The sequence below is a fragment of the Vombatus ursinus genome, unplaced genomic scaffold, assembly GCF_900497805.2.
Source record: "Vombatus ursinus unplaced genomic scaffold, bare-nosed wombat genome assembly UNPS02010461.1, whole genome shotgun sequence".
Classification (NCBI taxonomy): Eukaryota; Metazoa; Chordata; class Mammalia; order Diprotodontia; family Vombatidae; genus Vombatus; species Vombatus ursinus.
The window spans coordinates 12,003,876-12,021,471 of NW_020950239.1; the positions used below are offsets into that span (position 1 = coordinate 12,003,876).

The following is a 17,596-nucleotide window of genomic DNA, read 5'->3' on the forward strand; positions in this document are numbered from 1 at the left end:
TAATTCCATACGTACACATATGATGCAGTATGTATTGAATTCCATACGTACACATATGATGCAGTATGAATTGAATTCCATACGTACACATATGATGCAGTATGTATTGCATTCCATACGTACACATATGATGCATTATGTATTGAATTCCATATGCATGCTTTAGCACAGTGCCTTTACATGTGAAGCCCAGCTTTAAACATTATAGCTAGGGATTGTTTTTGACGTTCTTAAGGGCAAGGAAAAAAGTGGTTATGAGAGGAAAGTCTGTCGTGTTCCTCGTTAACTATAAGATAAATTTGGACCTTAGCCTAATCCGTATTGACTCTTCCCCAGGATCCACATCTCCGTCCAGATCCCACACCAGGATGGCATGCTGCCTCTTATCTCGACAATGCCACTGCACAACGTGCACTTTCTCTTGTCGGAGTCCATCTACAGACACCAGCACGTCTGCTCCAATCTCATCACCGTCGGGGATCTGAAAGGGATCTCAGGTAAGCCCAGAGAATGCCAACATCCTGCTTGCTTGACTCCAGACCGGAGGCGAAGTGCTAAAAGGGATTAAGCTCGTTCTGCTCGGCTCCAGACAGTAGAACTGGGGGTAAAGGCTGGTGTTTACCTACAAAGCAGCAGATACAGACTAGATGTAGGGAAAGAAAAATTCTTAGAATTTGAGTTATCTGTAATTGAGTAGGTTGCATTGGGAGACCGTGGGTTACGCTTCACTAAAGGTTTTCAAAAGCTGATGGCAAGGGGCAGCTAGGTGGTACAGTGGATGGAGCTCTGGCCTTGGAGTCAAGAGGACCTGAGTTCAAATCCAGTCTCAGACACTTGACACGTACTAGCTGTGTGAGCCTGGGCAAGTCACTTAACCCTGAATTGCCTCACCAAAAAGTCAAATAAATACTGAAAAAGTAAATTAAAAAAAAAAAAAAGCTGATGGCAGCACAGTGTATAGAACAGTGGGCCGGGAGTCAATAAGCCCTGAGTTTGAATGTGGCCTCAGGCACTTACTAGCAGTGTGACCCTGGGCAAGTCGCTTTAACCTTGGTCTGCCTCAGTTTCCCCAACTGTAAAATGGGGATAATAATAGCACCTGCCTCCCAGGGTTATCCAATTGTTATGAAAACCAAATGAGATAATAATTGTAAGGCACTTAGTATAGTGCCTGGCAAACAGCAGGTGCTTAATAAATGCTCGTTTCCTTCCTTCCTGATGGTTATAATTTTGTAGGGGCTATTTTTCTTCAAATTTGACTAGATGACCTTTGACACCCTTTCCATTTCTGAGACTCAGTAATTGAGTTTCCTTCAAAGCATTCAGAAGCTATAAAAGCTGATGCAAAAAGGGCATTTTTATTGCTCTTTAGAATAATGATTTTTTTTTAATTCAGCGTTTAAAAAGTTGAAAATTACTGCGTCAATGCATTTCCTCCGCTGTCGTTTGGTTGCCTAGTAACTGAGTCACGCACACCACCACGCTGCTGACCTCCCCGGGTGGACATCTGGGATTAGGAGAGAGCCAGTGTTTTGGGGTTTTTTTTCCCCTTCTGCATATCTGGCTGCCAATTTTACCTTCTTCTCCCCGAGATCAGTCGCTCTTCATTTCTTCCCAGCTTCCTGCTGTCTCTTAGAGGATTAAATGAGCCAACCCAGTGTTTATTTTGGCAGCCGGCTCTGCATTTAACACATGGCAATGGGCACTTAACAAGGCTTGCGTGTCATTGCCTCAGTCCGTTTGAAGTACACACGTTGAGCTATTAATGGTCACCCAGACAGAGGACACTGTCACCTCACCCGGCTCCCTCGGATCAGCACAGGCTCCCTTTCTCGCCCACAGAAGCGGGATTCTTGGATGAAGTCATCTACGACAGCATCGCCCTGGGCCCGGGCTACGATCGCCCCTACCAGTTTGATCCCACGGTGAGAGAGGCCAAGACCATCCAGCTGTACAAACACCTGAACCTCAAGAGCTGCACGTGGACCTTCGACGCTTACTACGACATGACCGAGCTGATAGACGTCTGCGGGGGGTCCGTGACCGCCGACTTCCAGGTGGGTTTCTGCAGCTCTCTTCTCTCTTCCCCTCTCCTCCCTTTTTCTCTCCTCCGTCGTCTTTTCAGACGAAATCCAGCTCTGGTGATGGAGCGCCCAAGGCAGCCCCTTACCCGCCCTGGGTACTTTGGCTCTTCTCTACCGGTTGAACAACATTCCCTTGCAGGTAATGAATGTGGGAACATCACTCATATAAAATGGACCAGAACTACAAAATAAAGTTAGAGGGGCAGGGATTGTATACATTAATCAGCATCGCTTCTCATTGTTCACAAAATATTTGAGAGGCCGTGTGGTGCAGTGGGTAGAGAGCGCACCTTGGAGTCAGGAGTCAGGGAGAACTGGGTTTGAGCTGTGCCCCTTGACGCTTCCTGGCTATGATGTTGTTTGTCCTTTGTTCTCAAAGAGGACCATGGCATCAGGGAGGTTACATACAAGTTGGTTGGATTTAAGTGAGGGAGGGCTGTGCAAAGTTACCAGCTTCATTTTCTCCCCTGGAGCCATCTGGGTCCAATGGCAAGGTATAGATCTGGATGACTCGAGATGGCCCCCTCCTGGCTATGTGATGAAAGAAGGAAGGAAGAGAAAGAGAGGAGGGAGGAAGGAAGGAAGGGAAAAAAGGGAGGGAGGGAGGGTAGAAAGAGAGAGGGAGAAGAAGGAAGGGAGGGAGGGGAGGAAAGAAGGAAGGAAGAAAGAAAGGGGCAGAGGAGGAAGACAGAAAAGAGAAAAGAGAGGGACAAATGGAGAAGGAGGGGGAGGAAGGGAGGAAGGTGAGGACAGACTGTGTAAATGGAAGGCTAATATGCAGGAATGAGTGTTAGACCAAGATCCAGGTTTGCCACTACCTATGTGCTGAGTTTGGTTAAGTCACCGCAGCCGTCTGGGCCACAATTTCCTTGGCTCTAAGTGAGCGGGGTTAACCGAGATGATCCGTAAGGTCTCTTTCAAGTCCTACAGTCTGGGTTTGTCAGGTTAAGGACAATCAGTGGCCCTGGCTAAGAGAGGACCAGAGAGGACAGTCTCTCTAGTTCAGTGTACAAAGTTACAGTCACAGAATCTGAGAGCAGGCCGGGATCTCAGCGGCCATCCAGTGCACCCCATACACCCGTGAATCCATCACTGCCGTAACACACCCTGACGGCCTCTGCTGAAAGACCGCCAAGGAAAAGGAACCTACTGCCTCCTGAGGCAGCCTGTCCCCTTTGGGACACCTCGAATCAGGAGAGAAGGAAGGCTTTCTTGACATTGAACCAACGTTGGCTCCTCTTAGCAACTTCCACATAAAAAAGTTACTTGCCCAGGCTATCCTCATCCCTGGAATGTTCTCCCTTCTCGTCATTGCCTTTGAGAAAGCCTGGTTTCCTTCAAAGGTCAGCTCGGGTGCCAGCTCCTCCATGAAGCCTTTCCTGATTCCCCCAGCTGCCAGGGCTCCCTCAGAAATTACCTTTTATTTATTTCGTGTCTGTGTGTGTGTGTGTGCGTGGGTGTGTGTGTGTGTGTGTGTGTGTATTATACAGGACTGGGCACACAGTAAGTGCTTAATAAATGCTTTTTGATTGATTGGTTATGGATCACACTCTCATCCTGAAAATTGACATTGCTCTATATTGCCTAAGTGTTGAAAGAGAGGTTAAAACACATTATTTTCCATGTTACTGAACTTCACAAAAAATAGAAAAGAGTTTTAAAAAACAAAAGCCTCCCATCAATAATCACCAGTGTCAGATAGCACTTTACAATCACATAGGCCCACTAGGTGGTGCCATAATGCACAGAGCACTGAGCCTGAAATCACGAAGGCGTGAGTTCAAATTCAGCCTCGCTTACCAGCTGTGTGACCCTGAGCAAGTCATTTAGCCTTTGTCTGCCTCAGTTTCCTCAACTATAAAATGGGAGTAATGACAGCACCTATCTCACAGGGTTGATGTGAGGATTGAATGAGATATTTGTGTAGAGGTTAATATAGTGCCTGGCACATAGTAGGCGCTTAATAAATGCTTATTCCCCCCAAAAACACACGTTTGTGCCTCTCATAATATTTCGCTGGCACTTTGCAATTTGCAGAATACTTTCCTTACAGTCCTATGAGGTCAGGAGTGCAGGTGTTCATCCCCATCTTACAAGTGAAGAAACTGAAACCCAAGAGTAAAATGACTTGCGTGACCAGGGTCACAAAATTAAGAAACAGCAGATCCTGGTATTTTAGCGTAAGACTCCTGGCTCCTATGGTGACTCAATATTATAATTAAGTGTCCATCACATATTAATTGATGTGAAGGCCATTCTTATCTGCCATGGCCACCACTTGACTGTCATCTCCATAAGAGTGGAGGCATCATCTTATTTTATTGTCTCCTACTTTGCACAGAGTAGGCACTTAATAAGTGTTTTACATTAAATTCATTTGACAACTGTATGCTTTGCAGACAGAAGTCCGAGTCATAGAAGAGGAATCTCATAGTCAATAAACATTTGAAAGGTGCACAAAGAAAGGTGCAAGATGTCCCTGCCCCTGAGGAGCTCGGTCTAATGGGGAATGGCCTCATTGGTCCATGTGAGGGGGATTATTTTCAAGGCATCCTTGAGCAGAGTAATTAGAATGAGTTTTTTAGATGTATGATTTGCTCCCCAGTAACAGCTCACACTTTTCAACCAGACTTTGGGCAGCTCGTAGAGGAACTACACAAGAATTACTTAGGGAAAGTATCTTTAGAGTAAAACATTTCATTTATGCAGCTGTGATTTTCCTCATTCTGTGTATACCACTGCCCTCTACTGGAGAGAGCTTGGCCCTAGTGCTATTGGTCATTCAGTTATATGTTTTTTGTAATTGCTCGTGGAATCATAGACTGAAGACTCGAAGGGATGCTTCTACAATTATCTCAGTTTACAGATAGTGAAACTGAGATCCAGAGAGGTTATTATGAGTCCAAAATGGCAGAGTTGGGTTCCGAACCCAGGGCCTTTGATGCCAAATCCAGGAATTTTTCCCAATATACCAGCCATCCAGTTCTGTTGTCTGAAAAACAGATTGGATGGTCAAGGATGATGTGAACCAGTATTTGAGCTTCAATGCTGTGACCTCCCCTGCATATCAGTCCATTTACCATCACCGTTGCTGAATGTGAACACGTAAGCCTTGTTTCTTTGGAACAAGCTACCCAGCAGAATTATTTTTGCCTAAAGTTAGGCTTTTTGCATCAGTTAAATATCCTAGGTGGGTTCTTTTTCTAAGAACGAGCTCGGGCTCATGTTGTTAGCCGGAACCACCTGACTAATGTCCAGTAAGGAAGTTTATCCAGAACTGGTGGTTGTAGGTGTTCTTGAAATACTAATACTTGGTGGTCATTAATGGCGCCAATTTAGTAAATACTATCAGTTCTTATTGTAGCTATACCAGATGGATCTTTCTTCTTTTTTTGTTTTGTTTTGTTTTGTTTTTTCTAGGCAATGGGGGTTAAGTGACTTGCCCAGAGTCACACAGCTAGTGAGGGTCAAGTGTCTGAAGCCGAATTTGAACTCAGGTCCTCCTGACTCTAGGGCCAGTGCTCTATCCACTGCGCCACCTAGCTGCTCCCAGATGGATCTTTCTGTTGGGATCCATATGACCATCACAGCACTTATGTCACTCATGGCTCATAAACATTTTCATTGGCTAAAGCCATTTACAGTTTCCAGGACACTCCCTCAACTGGACTTTGACTGAGATTCTATCCCAGGCCATTATAGCTGTTTTTTCCTCCAACCTTATGTAGCCCTTTGTAGTCTACCATTCTGTATTATGGGTATTATATACCTATATATAATATAATATGTTATATTATAATATATAATTATATTATAATATTACATACAATATTATGTTATAATGGTATATGGTATAATATTACATATATGTTATAAAATTTACATGTAATAGTATACATTATATTATACATTATAATATTCCATGTAATATTATACGTTATATTATTTATATTATATGCTATAATACTCTATTATATATTATATAATACCATATTATATAATACTATATTATATATTACATAGTTTTATGTAGTATTATGTATTTCATAGGAACATAGCTTTAGAGCTGGGAAGGGACCTTAGAGGTCATCAGAGTCCAACCCACTTATTTTACAGATGAGGAAGCTGAGGCACAGAGTGGTTGTTGCCTGCTCAAGGTCATGCTGCAGCTAGTAAACATAAAAGGCAGAATTTGAACCCTGACACCAAGTGTGATGCCCTATCCACCAAGTAATGCAGTGCATCTATTATGACCTCCCAGTTAAATTCTAAGCTCTTTGAGGACAAAGAGTATAAGTCTTACTTAGCTAAATGTATCCTAAGTCCCTAGCACAGTACTTTGCACATAGTAGGCACTTAACAAAGAATGTTTTGCTGAGCCTAATTAGGAAACAGCATCATAAGAAATTGCTCAAGGCAGCAGCTAGCGCTTTCCTCCTCTGACTGAAGCAAGTTTTAATGGCATACTGTGTGTACTTCAGACATACTAAGATGGACTTTTTATGTGCTCTTGTTAGCAACTGGTTGTCGTAGAAATTGAATGAATAGCTATATCCCTAGACCGGGAGAACACATTAATGATTCTGGACCACTGAGGGGAATCCCCTGGGCCTGATTAGAAAAATACCCGGACCATTGATTCTTACAAAATGGGCCATATGCCCGGGAAGGCCCTGACCTTGGTATCCTTACGGTAAATCGCCAACCAGCTCATTTTCTCAACTTTTGACATTGACCTTCCTTTGCTTCTGCCCAGTATAATACTAAGCTTACTTTTCTAATAGCATCCCTTATAATTAACTTCATGTTCTTTGGATGGACATCATATGTTCCCAGGCCCTCAACGATAAAGACCAGTCCTTCTTTTTAGAGTTTCCCCACTCCATAAACCAGCACCAAGGGCCCCACAAAACTATTCAAAGCACATTAAAAAAAAAAAAAGATAGAGGTAACCAATCAAATTAGCCCAAAGTTAACCCAAGCAATAACAAATTTAGAGAGTTTATGAAGAGAGACTTGCCAGGCGAGGTAGTTTTGCCAGTTAAGTGGAATAGAGAGCTGCTAAGCCTCTTGGCACAGTCATCATTGGGTTGTGTTAGACACACAGAGATCGGTGCTAAGTGAGTCACTGGAAGGAAGGAAAGGACAACACCTAACTCGGCTCTTGAGGCAGGCTGGAGCCTGTGCGAGGAAAGCCGAATGAGTAATTCTGAACCGTATCTTGGAATTAATATAGAGTCAGGAGAGGCTGGGGAGACGCTTTACGCTAGAATCTTAAATTCCAGGCAACCTGGGATGTTGTGAAAGGCGTCTCGGGACAGGGGACTCATTCTCTCTGCCTTTTATTGGTTTAAGCACTGAACAGGCATAGAAATTTTCCCTTGAAGTGTCTCTGTGAGGTCTGAATGTTCAGCGTTTCTAATTTGAGACACGAGAATCTGAAAGCTATTGACATATCACTATATAATAACACCTTGACAAAAAATCGAGTGATAGCGTTTAACACAATGTATCTTGTTCATTGAGGTCTCTGGAGGAGATGGAGGATTTTCTTTTCCATTAAATTTTTCCAATGGAGTACTTCTTAATTAGGGAATCTTTTTGCCTTGAATAAAGTGGAAAATTGACCCAAATGTATGGCATAAGAAGATAAATTACATAGCATTTTATCTCCATACTTCGGCAAGCACTTTTTTGGAAAATTTCTTAGGTGGGGTATGTAAAGCATCTCATCGTAGAGGAGGAAATGACAATACTCCACCAACATACGGCATTCAGACTCGGGCATATACGGGATGTCCCGTATCTTGTATTGAAATGTGTTTTCTGAATCTTATTTGTAAGGACATTTGTTCTTTCTGGCTATTAGAAAAAATGGTCTAGTATAAAGGATTTGGACTCAGAGAACCTGTGTTAAAATCACATTATGTTCCTATGCTTCTTCATCTGTAAAAACTAGGACACTGGATATGGTTTAAGCCTAAATCCTATATCCTTTCCAACTCTGAATGCCATGGCCCTATAAAAAAGCCTGAGTTCGGATCCTGCTTCAGACCCTTACTAGCTGTGTGACCCTGGGCAAGTCACTTAACTTGTGCTTGCCTCAGTTTCCTCATCTGTAAAATGGGGATAATAGCATCACCTGCCTCCCAGGATTGTTGAAAGCTCAAATGAGATAATTGTAAAGTGCGTAACACAGTGCCTTACACATAGTAAGTGCTATATATTGGCTGTTATTATTATTATTATTATTATTAAAATCGACTAACAATCATTTATTAAGCACATATTATGTGTCTGACACTATGCTAGGCACTGGGGATAGAGAGGAAGGATAAAATGGTGCTTTGCCTACAAGGAGCTGACCTACTATGGAGTGGACACCACATACATACATATATATGTATGTATATATGTATGTGTGTGTGTATCTATATATATATATAGATACACACACACATATGCATGCATACATTTATGTACATATATATGCATATACCTACATAAAAATGTGTACAAGTTAACTACAGGGTAATTTGGGAGAAAGGATTAGTGTGACTTAACCTAGCCATGAGGAAGTAGCTTAAACACAGAGGAAGAATTTAGCTCATCTTTAGGATGCAAACCTAGAAAGATCCATAGACCTCATCACAAGTAACTCCCCCGTTTTATAAACAAAGAGCTGGCCCCCAAAGATCTTAGCACAATAACCGGTATATAATAGGTGCTTAATAAATGTTTATTGATTGATTGATATTGATTAAGTGACTTGCCGAAGGTCAAACAGGTATTAGGTAGCTCAGTGTATCTTTCTTGCTTGAAACTTTTGGCCATTTGGGTAAAAAAAACCCAGAAACCTGTTAAAGGTGAAATCTAAGCCTCACCTGTCCATTTACAAAGTACCTGGTAACTTGGTTGTGCCCAACGGATGTGAATTGACACTTCTGTTTCTCCTCCTCCCTTCCCCTCCCATCCCCTCTGCTAGACAACTGTTCCAAAACCACGTCTCCGGTCTTTTTTCGGCAGGTGAGAGACTCTGCTCAGTCATTCCTGACGGTCCACGTTCCCCTGTACGTGTCATACATCTACGTGACAGCGCCCAGGGGCTGGGCCTCCCTCGATCACCACACAGAAATGGAGTTCTCTTTCTTCTACGATACTGTTCTCTGGAGAACAGGTACCCACATTTCTCTCCTGCTGTCTTCTTTTCCTCTGCATAGGGATGCTAATGAGACGTTACCCAGCAGTCTTTAATAGTGGCCAAATACTTCTCTTCAGTACACTTTCCGCATTGTCCAAGACAGTAATCCCATGTTTCTGTACACTAGCTGCATAGACAAAGTACATATCCATCTGGGCTGTGAAAAAGTAGAATATCCCCATTTGTTAGATGCCAGGAAAAGCTAGCTGTACAGGAAAGCAATTGTCACTAATGCTACAGGATACTAAGTGGAAAGTCCTAACCCGCCTGTCATGGTGTACGTGATCTCCCTGCACACTGATGCAAAGGCTTTATACGTTCTGGCTGGGAAGATAGCCTTCCTCCTTGGCTTAACAAGTGAAGACCAAGCATGGTGCTCGAGCAAGAGAATGGCCTTCAGAACCCAAGAGACGTCTCACAATTGAAAAATGTGACGGAAGTCTGGCCCACCCAGCCGAAGAGTCCAAGAGAGCGTTGTTTTCTTTTGTTCTCACACTTGGGGATTCACATCCCTCAGAACATCAGCGGCTGGTGGGTACTGGTCTCTGCCTCCGTTTGATAGCGTTAGCATTGGACTTCCATTTCCTCTAATTACACTAATTTCAGGAATACAAGGTGTCATCTGTGCGTGTATTCCTTTCCCCAGTATAGGTTGCTGCCTTTCTACACCTTAGATTATCTTCATGGCTGAACAAATTCATTAGCTAGTAGTGAGTCTTTTGGGAATGAGCCCCTCAGTGTGGCTAAGTCGGTCCTCAGACAGAGGCATACAGTCTGTCTGTGGGTCTCTGGGCTAGTACTTGAACCCTTTCTAGCTCAGTAGGACCCTGTGGGAGCTTGTACTCTGCCCAGGTGGCCTTCATACATCTAGATTCCCTTTCCCATTATACTGAGTCATCAAAGTAGAGTTTCACTCAAGGCTGACTATACTTCATTTTAATAGAACTCAGCTAAGGATGTTTTCCTGGAATTTTACCTGGAATTTTCCTATTTTAACACTCCTTTTTCCCCCCAGTGATTCAGTTATTAAAGCTTTCGTGTACCATGATGATTCAGGTCACCAATATTAGGCTGTGGCTTGGTAATATTCTATTGCTCATACATGACTAGGCTTTCACAAGCTTCCCTTTGGATCTCTGGTAGTCTGAGCACTCCATTTATCCATCAGGTTTCTACTAACTCCTCGAGGATTGCCATTGAGGGAAATAAAATAAAGTAAAAATTTTTAAATTCATAATTTTAAAAAAAATGTATAAATTTATAAAAATAAATTGTTACCATACTTTAGGTTATAATAGAGAATCAGATGTTTTAGACTGTGGGATGGGTTGGAGGCTTTTTCTAAATAGTAAGGGGACCACGATGGTCTATTATAGAGGAAGCATATTAACAAGAGTGGGTTTCTGAGGACAAACCAAGTTGTTTTTCTTTCATGCTTGAAGATCAAAATGACATCATGATGTTGGGGTCACTGTATAGTGTGTCTAGCTGTGGTCATTTATTTTGTTAAATATGGAATGGAACAATAATTAGTAATGGCAGCCTTCATCTGGACCATAATAAAACGTTAACTTAGAGCTCATCTCTGGATAGACTGCACAGTCTGTGTAGGTACAATATATTACAGTTGATTTAAATATAGTCATTGTCTCTTAAGCTTTTCATAATTTAGATGTGTCCCTTGGGAAAAAGCTAACGTAGACCAGTATTTTCGTTTATTTCCTTCTGTCCCCTGACTTTGATTGTTTTGTATCATTTACCTTGCTAGGAATTCAGACCGAAAGTGTGCTCTCGGCAAGGCTTCAGATAATAAGGATCTACATTCGAGAGGATGGTCGTCTGGTCATCGAATTCAAGACCCATGCCAAATTCAGAGGTAGTATCTGTTGTGTCTTAGTGTGGAGGTTTTTGTCCTATCCATCATTCTCTTTCATTTGAAATGGTCCTTCTTAGCCTGAGGCTATATGCAGGCTACATATGAGGCTGTGAATAATCCTAAATGGAATTAGTAAGCAGCTTTGACCTTTCCGAGAGTCAAAGCTTATATTATGTTGATATTTCGACCAATATGAAATTGGCAAGCAGTGAGTCAACCTTCAATCAGGTAGTCCAATATTATTACATAAATAAAAGCTAACCCAACCCCCCGAATCAATGTGGCATATAAGCATGGGAACTCAAATAGTTTAAAAATACTAACATCACACCTTAGCACTCACTCCCCGCCCCAGTTGATCTTTATAACAAGAGAGTAGTCTTTTGTGATGTCTCTGTGTTAACATTTGTGAATATGACAGTGCCTTCTGAGACTGTTTTTGTAGGTGTGGTGTCAAGAGATCAATTGCTGTCTTCTTACTTTTGTGGGTACAGTGAATCCTAGGCAGAGGTTGAGGGGTAGGGGTGGAGCATAGAGAATGAAACTAAAAAACCAATATGACGTAGTCCTAAAGGAGATGTAATGTTTATTAGGGTGCCCACTCCAACTCCAGAGTCAATGGTAATTCTTGAAATATAAAGAAAGGACAAATGGACAAATGATCAGTGTTCAGGGAATAGTCTGGTTTATCTCAAGTTTTCAGATAGGGATGGAGATGATAAAGACAGTTCTTTGAGATGCTGAACATCTGGAATTCGGCAGGCCTAATGCCTGTGCTCAAACATAGATTGGCACGTTCAAGGGTGAGGAATCAGGCTGGTCTTACTGGACAGTGATGAGCTTCAGGGCCGGCTTAACAGTCTGTACCATCTTCAGTGGCCTGACCATTTGCTTCAGGGCTATGAGGATTAATGGTTACTTACATCTGAAATTAAACTCCTGCCCATATGTTCCTTAAACTCATTAGACTCCATGACAGAAATTTTAGTGGCCAGTCACCCATATATTGCAGATAATGGGCACAGAGCCATGACTGTTGCCACAAAGTTCAGGAATGGAAATAGGAGCCTCCTAAGACATTATAACTAAGAAAATTAGCTGCTGAAATCAATATCAATAAATATATTTTAAATCAACATATATTGATTTATTTATCAATATCAACACATTGGCACATATAAGCAAATCAGAATCAATATATTTCAGCAGCCTTTTTTCCTAGGGATATGTTGGCTAAGTTTTGGACCTCAGTTTTGCATATAAAAGTTAGTCTCATTAGCATCTCTGTGGAGCACATTCATATTATTTGTGTATATAAAGAGAATTATGATCACTCTAAGTATTTGTCGGGTGAGGGGCTGGTGTGAGATGTCATACTTTTCCATCTAGAATGAGGAACATTCTAAATTCTAAAATCTAAATAATATGTGTTTTGCAGTAATCCATGGTTGTACAATTACCGTAAAGTTCTGGGGCCTAGCATAGCTCCTGGTGTATATTATGACATAAAGTGTTTCTTACTAAGACACTACAATAATACAGCGAGTGTTTTTCCCCCTTCTCGGTACAGGATACTTTGTCATGGAGCACCACACCCTCCCAGACGTAAAGTCTTTTATAATGACTCCAGACCACCTAGGAGGAATTGAGTTTGATCTACAGCTTCTGTGGAGTGCCCAGACTTTTGATTCACCGTATCAGCTCTGGAGAGCCACTAGTTCTTATAACAGGTGAGTAGGTTTCTGATTTTTTAGGAGCGGGGGCAAAAAGACTTATTTTTAAGGTTTAAAAAAAGACTTCCATGGATGAGGTGGTCCAACAGGAGATTTTGAGCAAAGGAGAGAATCTGGATAAGGTGGCACAGTGGATAGAGTGCCTTACCTGGAGTCAGGGAAGACTCATTTTCTTGAGTACAAATCTAGCCTCAGAAACTTATTAACAGTGTGACTCTGGGTAAATCATTTAACCCTCTTTGCCTCAATTTCCTTATCTGTAAAATAAACTGGAAAAGGAAATGGCAAACCACTCCAGTATCTTTGGCAAGAAAACCCAAAATAGCGTCACAAAGAGTTGGAGCTGACCAAAATGACTGAATAGCAACGACAAATTAAGTCACTTGCGAGGAATATCTCTAGACTCCATGCATTTTCACAGGCTGTCCCATGCCCATATTTCTCTCCCTCTTCATTTCTGCCTCCTGGCTTCCCTGACTTCTTTCCAGTCCAGCTTAGATCCCACCTTTTACAAGATGCCTTTCTGTATTCATCTTACTGTGAGTGTTTTCCCTCTATTGATTATCTCCAGTTTAGAGAGAGAGAGAGAGAGAGAGAGAGAGAGAGTGTGTGTGTGTGTGTGTGTGTGTGTGTGTGTGTTTTATTTAGACATAGTAGTTTGGGCAGCTAGGTGATACAGTGGATAGAGTGCCAGGCCTGGAGTCTTCTATCTTCATGAGTTCAAATCCGGCCTCAGACGCTTACTAGCTTTGTGACCCTGGGCAAGGCACTTAACCCTATTTGCCTCACTTTCATTATCTGTAAAATGAGGTAGAAAAGGATTAATGGCAGAGTCCAGTATCTTTGCCAAGAAAATCTCAAATGGGGTCACAAAGAGTTGGGCACGACGGAACAACAGCAGCCTAGTAGTTTGCATGTTGTCTCCCTGTTAGATTGTGAGATTCTTGGGAGTGGGGCCTTTTTTTAAAGTTTTTTTTTTTTGCTTCTATTGCCAGTGCTTAGCACAGTGCCTGGTACACAGTAGGTACTTAACAAATGTTTATTGACTGACAGACTGGCGCAACATGGCCACTTAATAAATGCTTGTTGACTTGACCAGAATCCCATTTAGAGTACTGTAGCGTTTAATTAGGCTCAACAGGGATGTGTTAAATACCTATTATGCGTCAGGCACTGTGCTCTCAGGGGCTTTACATTCTGCTGGAAGAAAACAACCTGTACATGGAAAAATAAATAGAAAATAAATATGCAATAAAGGAATTGGGAATAAGTGGATGGGAGGGAAGCCATATGTTCTAAATAGCTCAGACTTTCATCTGTGTCAAGGAAGGGGAAGGGGGCAAACTCCTGCTCTCTAGGTCCCTTCCAACCATAGAATTCTATGTCAATATAACTCAGGTTCCCTTCTAGTCCTATATATTTTATGCGTTTAAAAACGTCATTCTGAGAAGGGGTCTATAGGCTTCATCAGACCACCAAAGAGGTCTATGACACACAAAAAGGTTCAAAACTCAATAGCAAATGTTGCTCCATGGGGAGTCCTCTCATTTGGACTCTCTGCTATCTCCCCACAACAGTGACACTTTTGGCAAACATGTATCTCCCTGTATTTCTTGACATTTATAAGTAGAAGGTATATCCAGCCCTATGGCCTGGTCTATTGACCCAGGCAGGCTGCCCAGGTTTTTAAGAAATTTTATTGGGATTGGCTAAATGGATGGTTGATTTTTGACTAATAGACCATAGATGAAGTTTTTATTGTATCCCATTAAGAAGTGTTGTAATGAGGTACCTAGAAGATGCAGAAGGCAGTGGTTCCAGCCAGCAGGGACCCTTAGGGGCAGGTACACCAGAGAGGTTAACAGAAATTTTGTTTTCATTTCTGAGGGGTGGGGAGTGTTGCAGGATAACCCATTGATAGATGGTGAGCCTCAACACTCCCTCCCCACCCCCCATAGTGAGGGCAGAGAAAACTTGCCCCAAACATGGGAGTTAGTAATGGTGTGGCCACACCTATTTCTTCTATGCCATTGTTTTCATCAATTTGACTTGGTAAAGATAAGCTATCTCAATCCATGGATCCTCTGTTAGTGTGTTCTCAGTCAATAAGAAACACAAAATAGCAATTACGAGGGAATTTTCACCAAGAACCAAAAAAATGGCCCTAATTTGTGTCTGTGCATATGTTTTTTCTTTCCTCTCAAATTTTAAACAAGTTTGTTTTCTCGTCTGTTATGGCAGAAGCTCAAATAAATGGAAGAAGCATTATTTTCAAATCTCTGGGCAATGCCCTGAATGTTAAAACAATAGCCTCTGTTCCACAGAATTTGCTGTGTTTTAGTTCTTCAGACACAACTCTTTATTCAGTGAGGTCTGTCTCTTTTGTATCAACTCTGGCTTCCTCTTTACGTTTCCAGGAAGGACTACTCAGGGGAGTACACGATCTACTTAATCCCTTGTACCGTGCAGCCCACCCAGCCGTGGATTGGCCTCGGTGACAAGCCACTGCCCTGCACAGCACATGCTCCAGAAAGGTGGGAGAATGCATTGGCCTGATTCTTTAGCAGCCAAGAGCATGACTGCCAAGGCCTGGATGTGCAGGCCATCTGAGTGTGGGGGTGGGACTGCAGAGAAAATGTCTGTAGAAGGAAGGACCTAAGGAGTGAATTTGATATCTGTCATTCAGGTATCATGGTAGAAGGAATGCTGATTTATTAATTTTATTTATTTATTTATTAATTAATTAAGGTTCTAGGCTTGGAAAGGAATCTAGAAGTCTTGGTTTCAAACAGTGTGTTGTTCCCATGCTGTCATAAACAAATCTCTAGGACCTGAGAAAAGAAGAATTAGAAAGTTTTGAGTCAAGGTTGGAAAGTCTGAAGAGACAGTAGACCACAGTAATATGGCTGAGACTTAAGGATGGATGGAAAATAGAGACCACCAGTGATTTTCACTATCACTCACGAACCTCTCCTCCTTTGAGGGCCATATAATCTATGTCCTCCACCCAATCAAAATCCTGGTCACTATTGTCTGCAGCAGCGGTGTCAAATTCAGATAGAAACAGCCACTAAGCCTTAGTTAAAGATCTCTGCAGGCCACACGTTGACTTAGAAAACCACATGTTAACATTATCTGTGTTTTACTGTATTTTCATTTGTTTTGTTAAATATTTCCCAGTTACATTTTAAGCTTGTTTAGGCCACAGTCAGGAGTGTTGGGGGCCACACATGGCCTGTGGGCTGGGTGTTTGACACTTCTGGTCTACAGACCTCCCCTTCTTTCCTCAGTGACTTCAATACCTGGATTATAATCTTATTCTTCTCCCCGATGCCTATCCTCATAATAGGGGATTTCAACATACATACTCTCCTTTAAGCATTCTAACTGCTCAGTTTCTCACTTTCTCACTTTCCACGATCTACTTCTCCACCTCCCCTCAGTCACACACAAAAATGGTCATACCCTTGATCGAGCCATCACTTATAAAAGTACCACCTCCATGCTCAAGAGTTCTGAAATTCTCTTACTTATCCAGGAAAGGGACTTTTGACCTAGATCAGGGCTTCTTAATTTTTTTCCACTCACAACCCCTTCAGTGCTTCTTAAACTGTGGGTCAAGACCCCATATGGGGTTTAAGAAGTTTAAGTGCTGAAGATAGCTGACAACTCAGAATTCCAGGGCTTCTTAATGGAGCCATAAGTAAATAGATTGTCATACCTTTCATGGTTATAATGGGAATGTTGATTTGATTGTTAATGTCTAAGGAAAAAGTTCATTTGGAGGAGGGTCAAATATGGCAGCAGGTCAGAAAATGGGTTCCTGCATGATCCTGCCTAATGGCCATGGCAGGGATTGATGGAATCCTAGGGACAGATTTGGCTATTGAGTGGTGAGGCATGTTTGAGGTACTCACCTGCCAGCCCTCATCCAACTCAATTGTGCCTCAGGACTCATACCAATTATTGAATAGCACCATTTATCTCCCCCATGGGAAGAAAGGCTCAATAGCCTGGCCATCTCACCTCTGGTTGAAGACCTTTAATGACTAGGAATGTTTCTGTATTTATTCATTGTTGTACAGGTGGGATTATTAGGAAAATTTTCCTTCTGTTGAGCTGAAATCTGCGTCTCTGTGCCTTCTCCCCAGAGTTCTTAGTTCTTATCTCTGGGACCAAACAAAACAAGTCTTCTTTTATGTTACAGCCTTTCAACAACTTTAAGGCAGTTATCTGCTAGTTATCAGGTATTCACTGAATCTGGAGTCAAGAACACCTGAGTTCAAATCCAGCCTTAGTTTAGCTGTGTGACCCTAGGCAAGTCACTTAACCTCTATCTGCTTTAGTTCCCTCAAATGTAAAATGGGGATAATAATAACATCTACCTTATAGGGTTGATGTGATGATGAAATGAAATAGTATTTATAAAGCATTTATATGGCATACTGTAGTCACCTTAATAAATGTTTTTTCCCTTTCCCTCACCCCTAAGTCTTCTCTTTTGATCTGTATCTTGCTACTGGACCCAGATGGCTCCAGAGGAGAAAGTGAGACCAATGACCTAGCACAACCCTCACTTAAATCCAGTTCACTTGCATGTCATGGCATCACCTCCCTGATGCCATGGTCCTCTTTGAGAACAAAGGATAAATAACTACCACACCTACTGCCTTCTCCCAGTCCTTGGATGGCCTCATCTCCA

General features: G+C 42.1%; 1 protein-coding gene across 1 annotated transcript in view; it reads left to right on the forward strand.

The window, feature by feature from the left end:
* FRAS1 (Fraser extracellular matrix complex subunit 1) overlaps positions 1-17,596 on the forward strand; it is a 475,354-nt gene that overhangs the window by 446,027 nt on the left and 11,731 nt on the right. The window contains exons 65-70 of the mRNA XM_027854503.1: positions 337-497; positions 1,843-2,057; positions 9,111-9,261; positions 11,054-11,161; positions 12,732-12,891; positions 15,312-15,428. Of these exons, the coding sequence (XP_027710304.1) occupies positions 337-497; positions 1,843-2,057; positions 9,111-9,261; positions 11,054-11,161; positions 12,732-12,891; positions 15,312-15,428 (912 nt within the window). The remainder of the gene's footprint in view (positions 1-336; positions 498-1,842; positions 2,058-9,110; positions 9,262-11,053; positions 11,162-12,731; positions 12,892-15,311; positions 15,429-17,596) is intronic.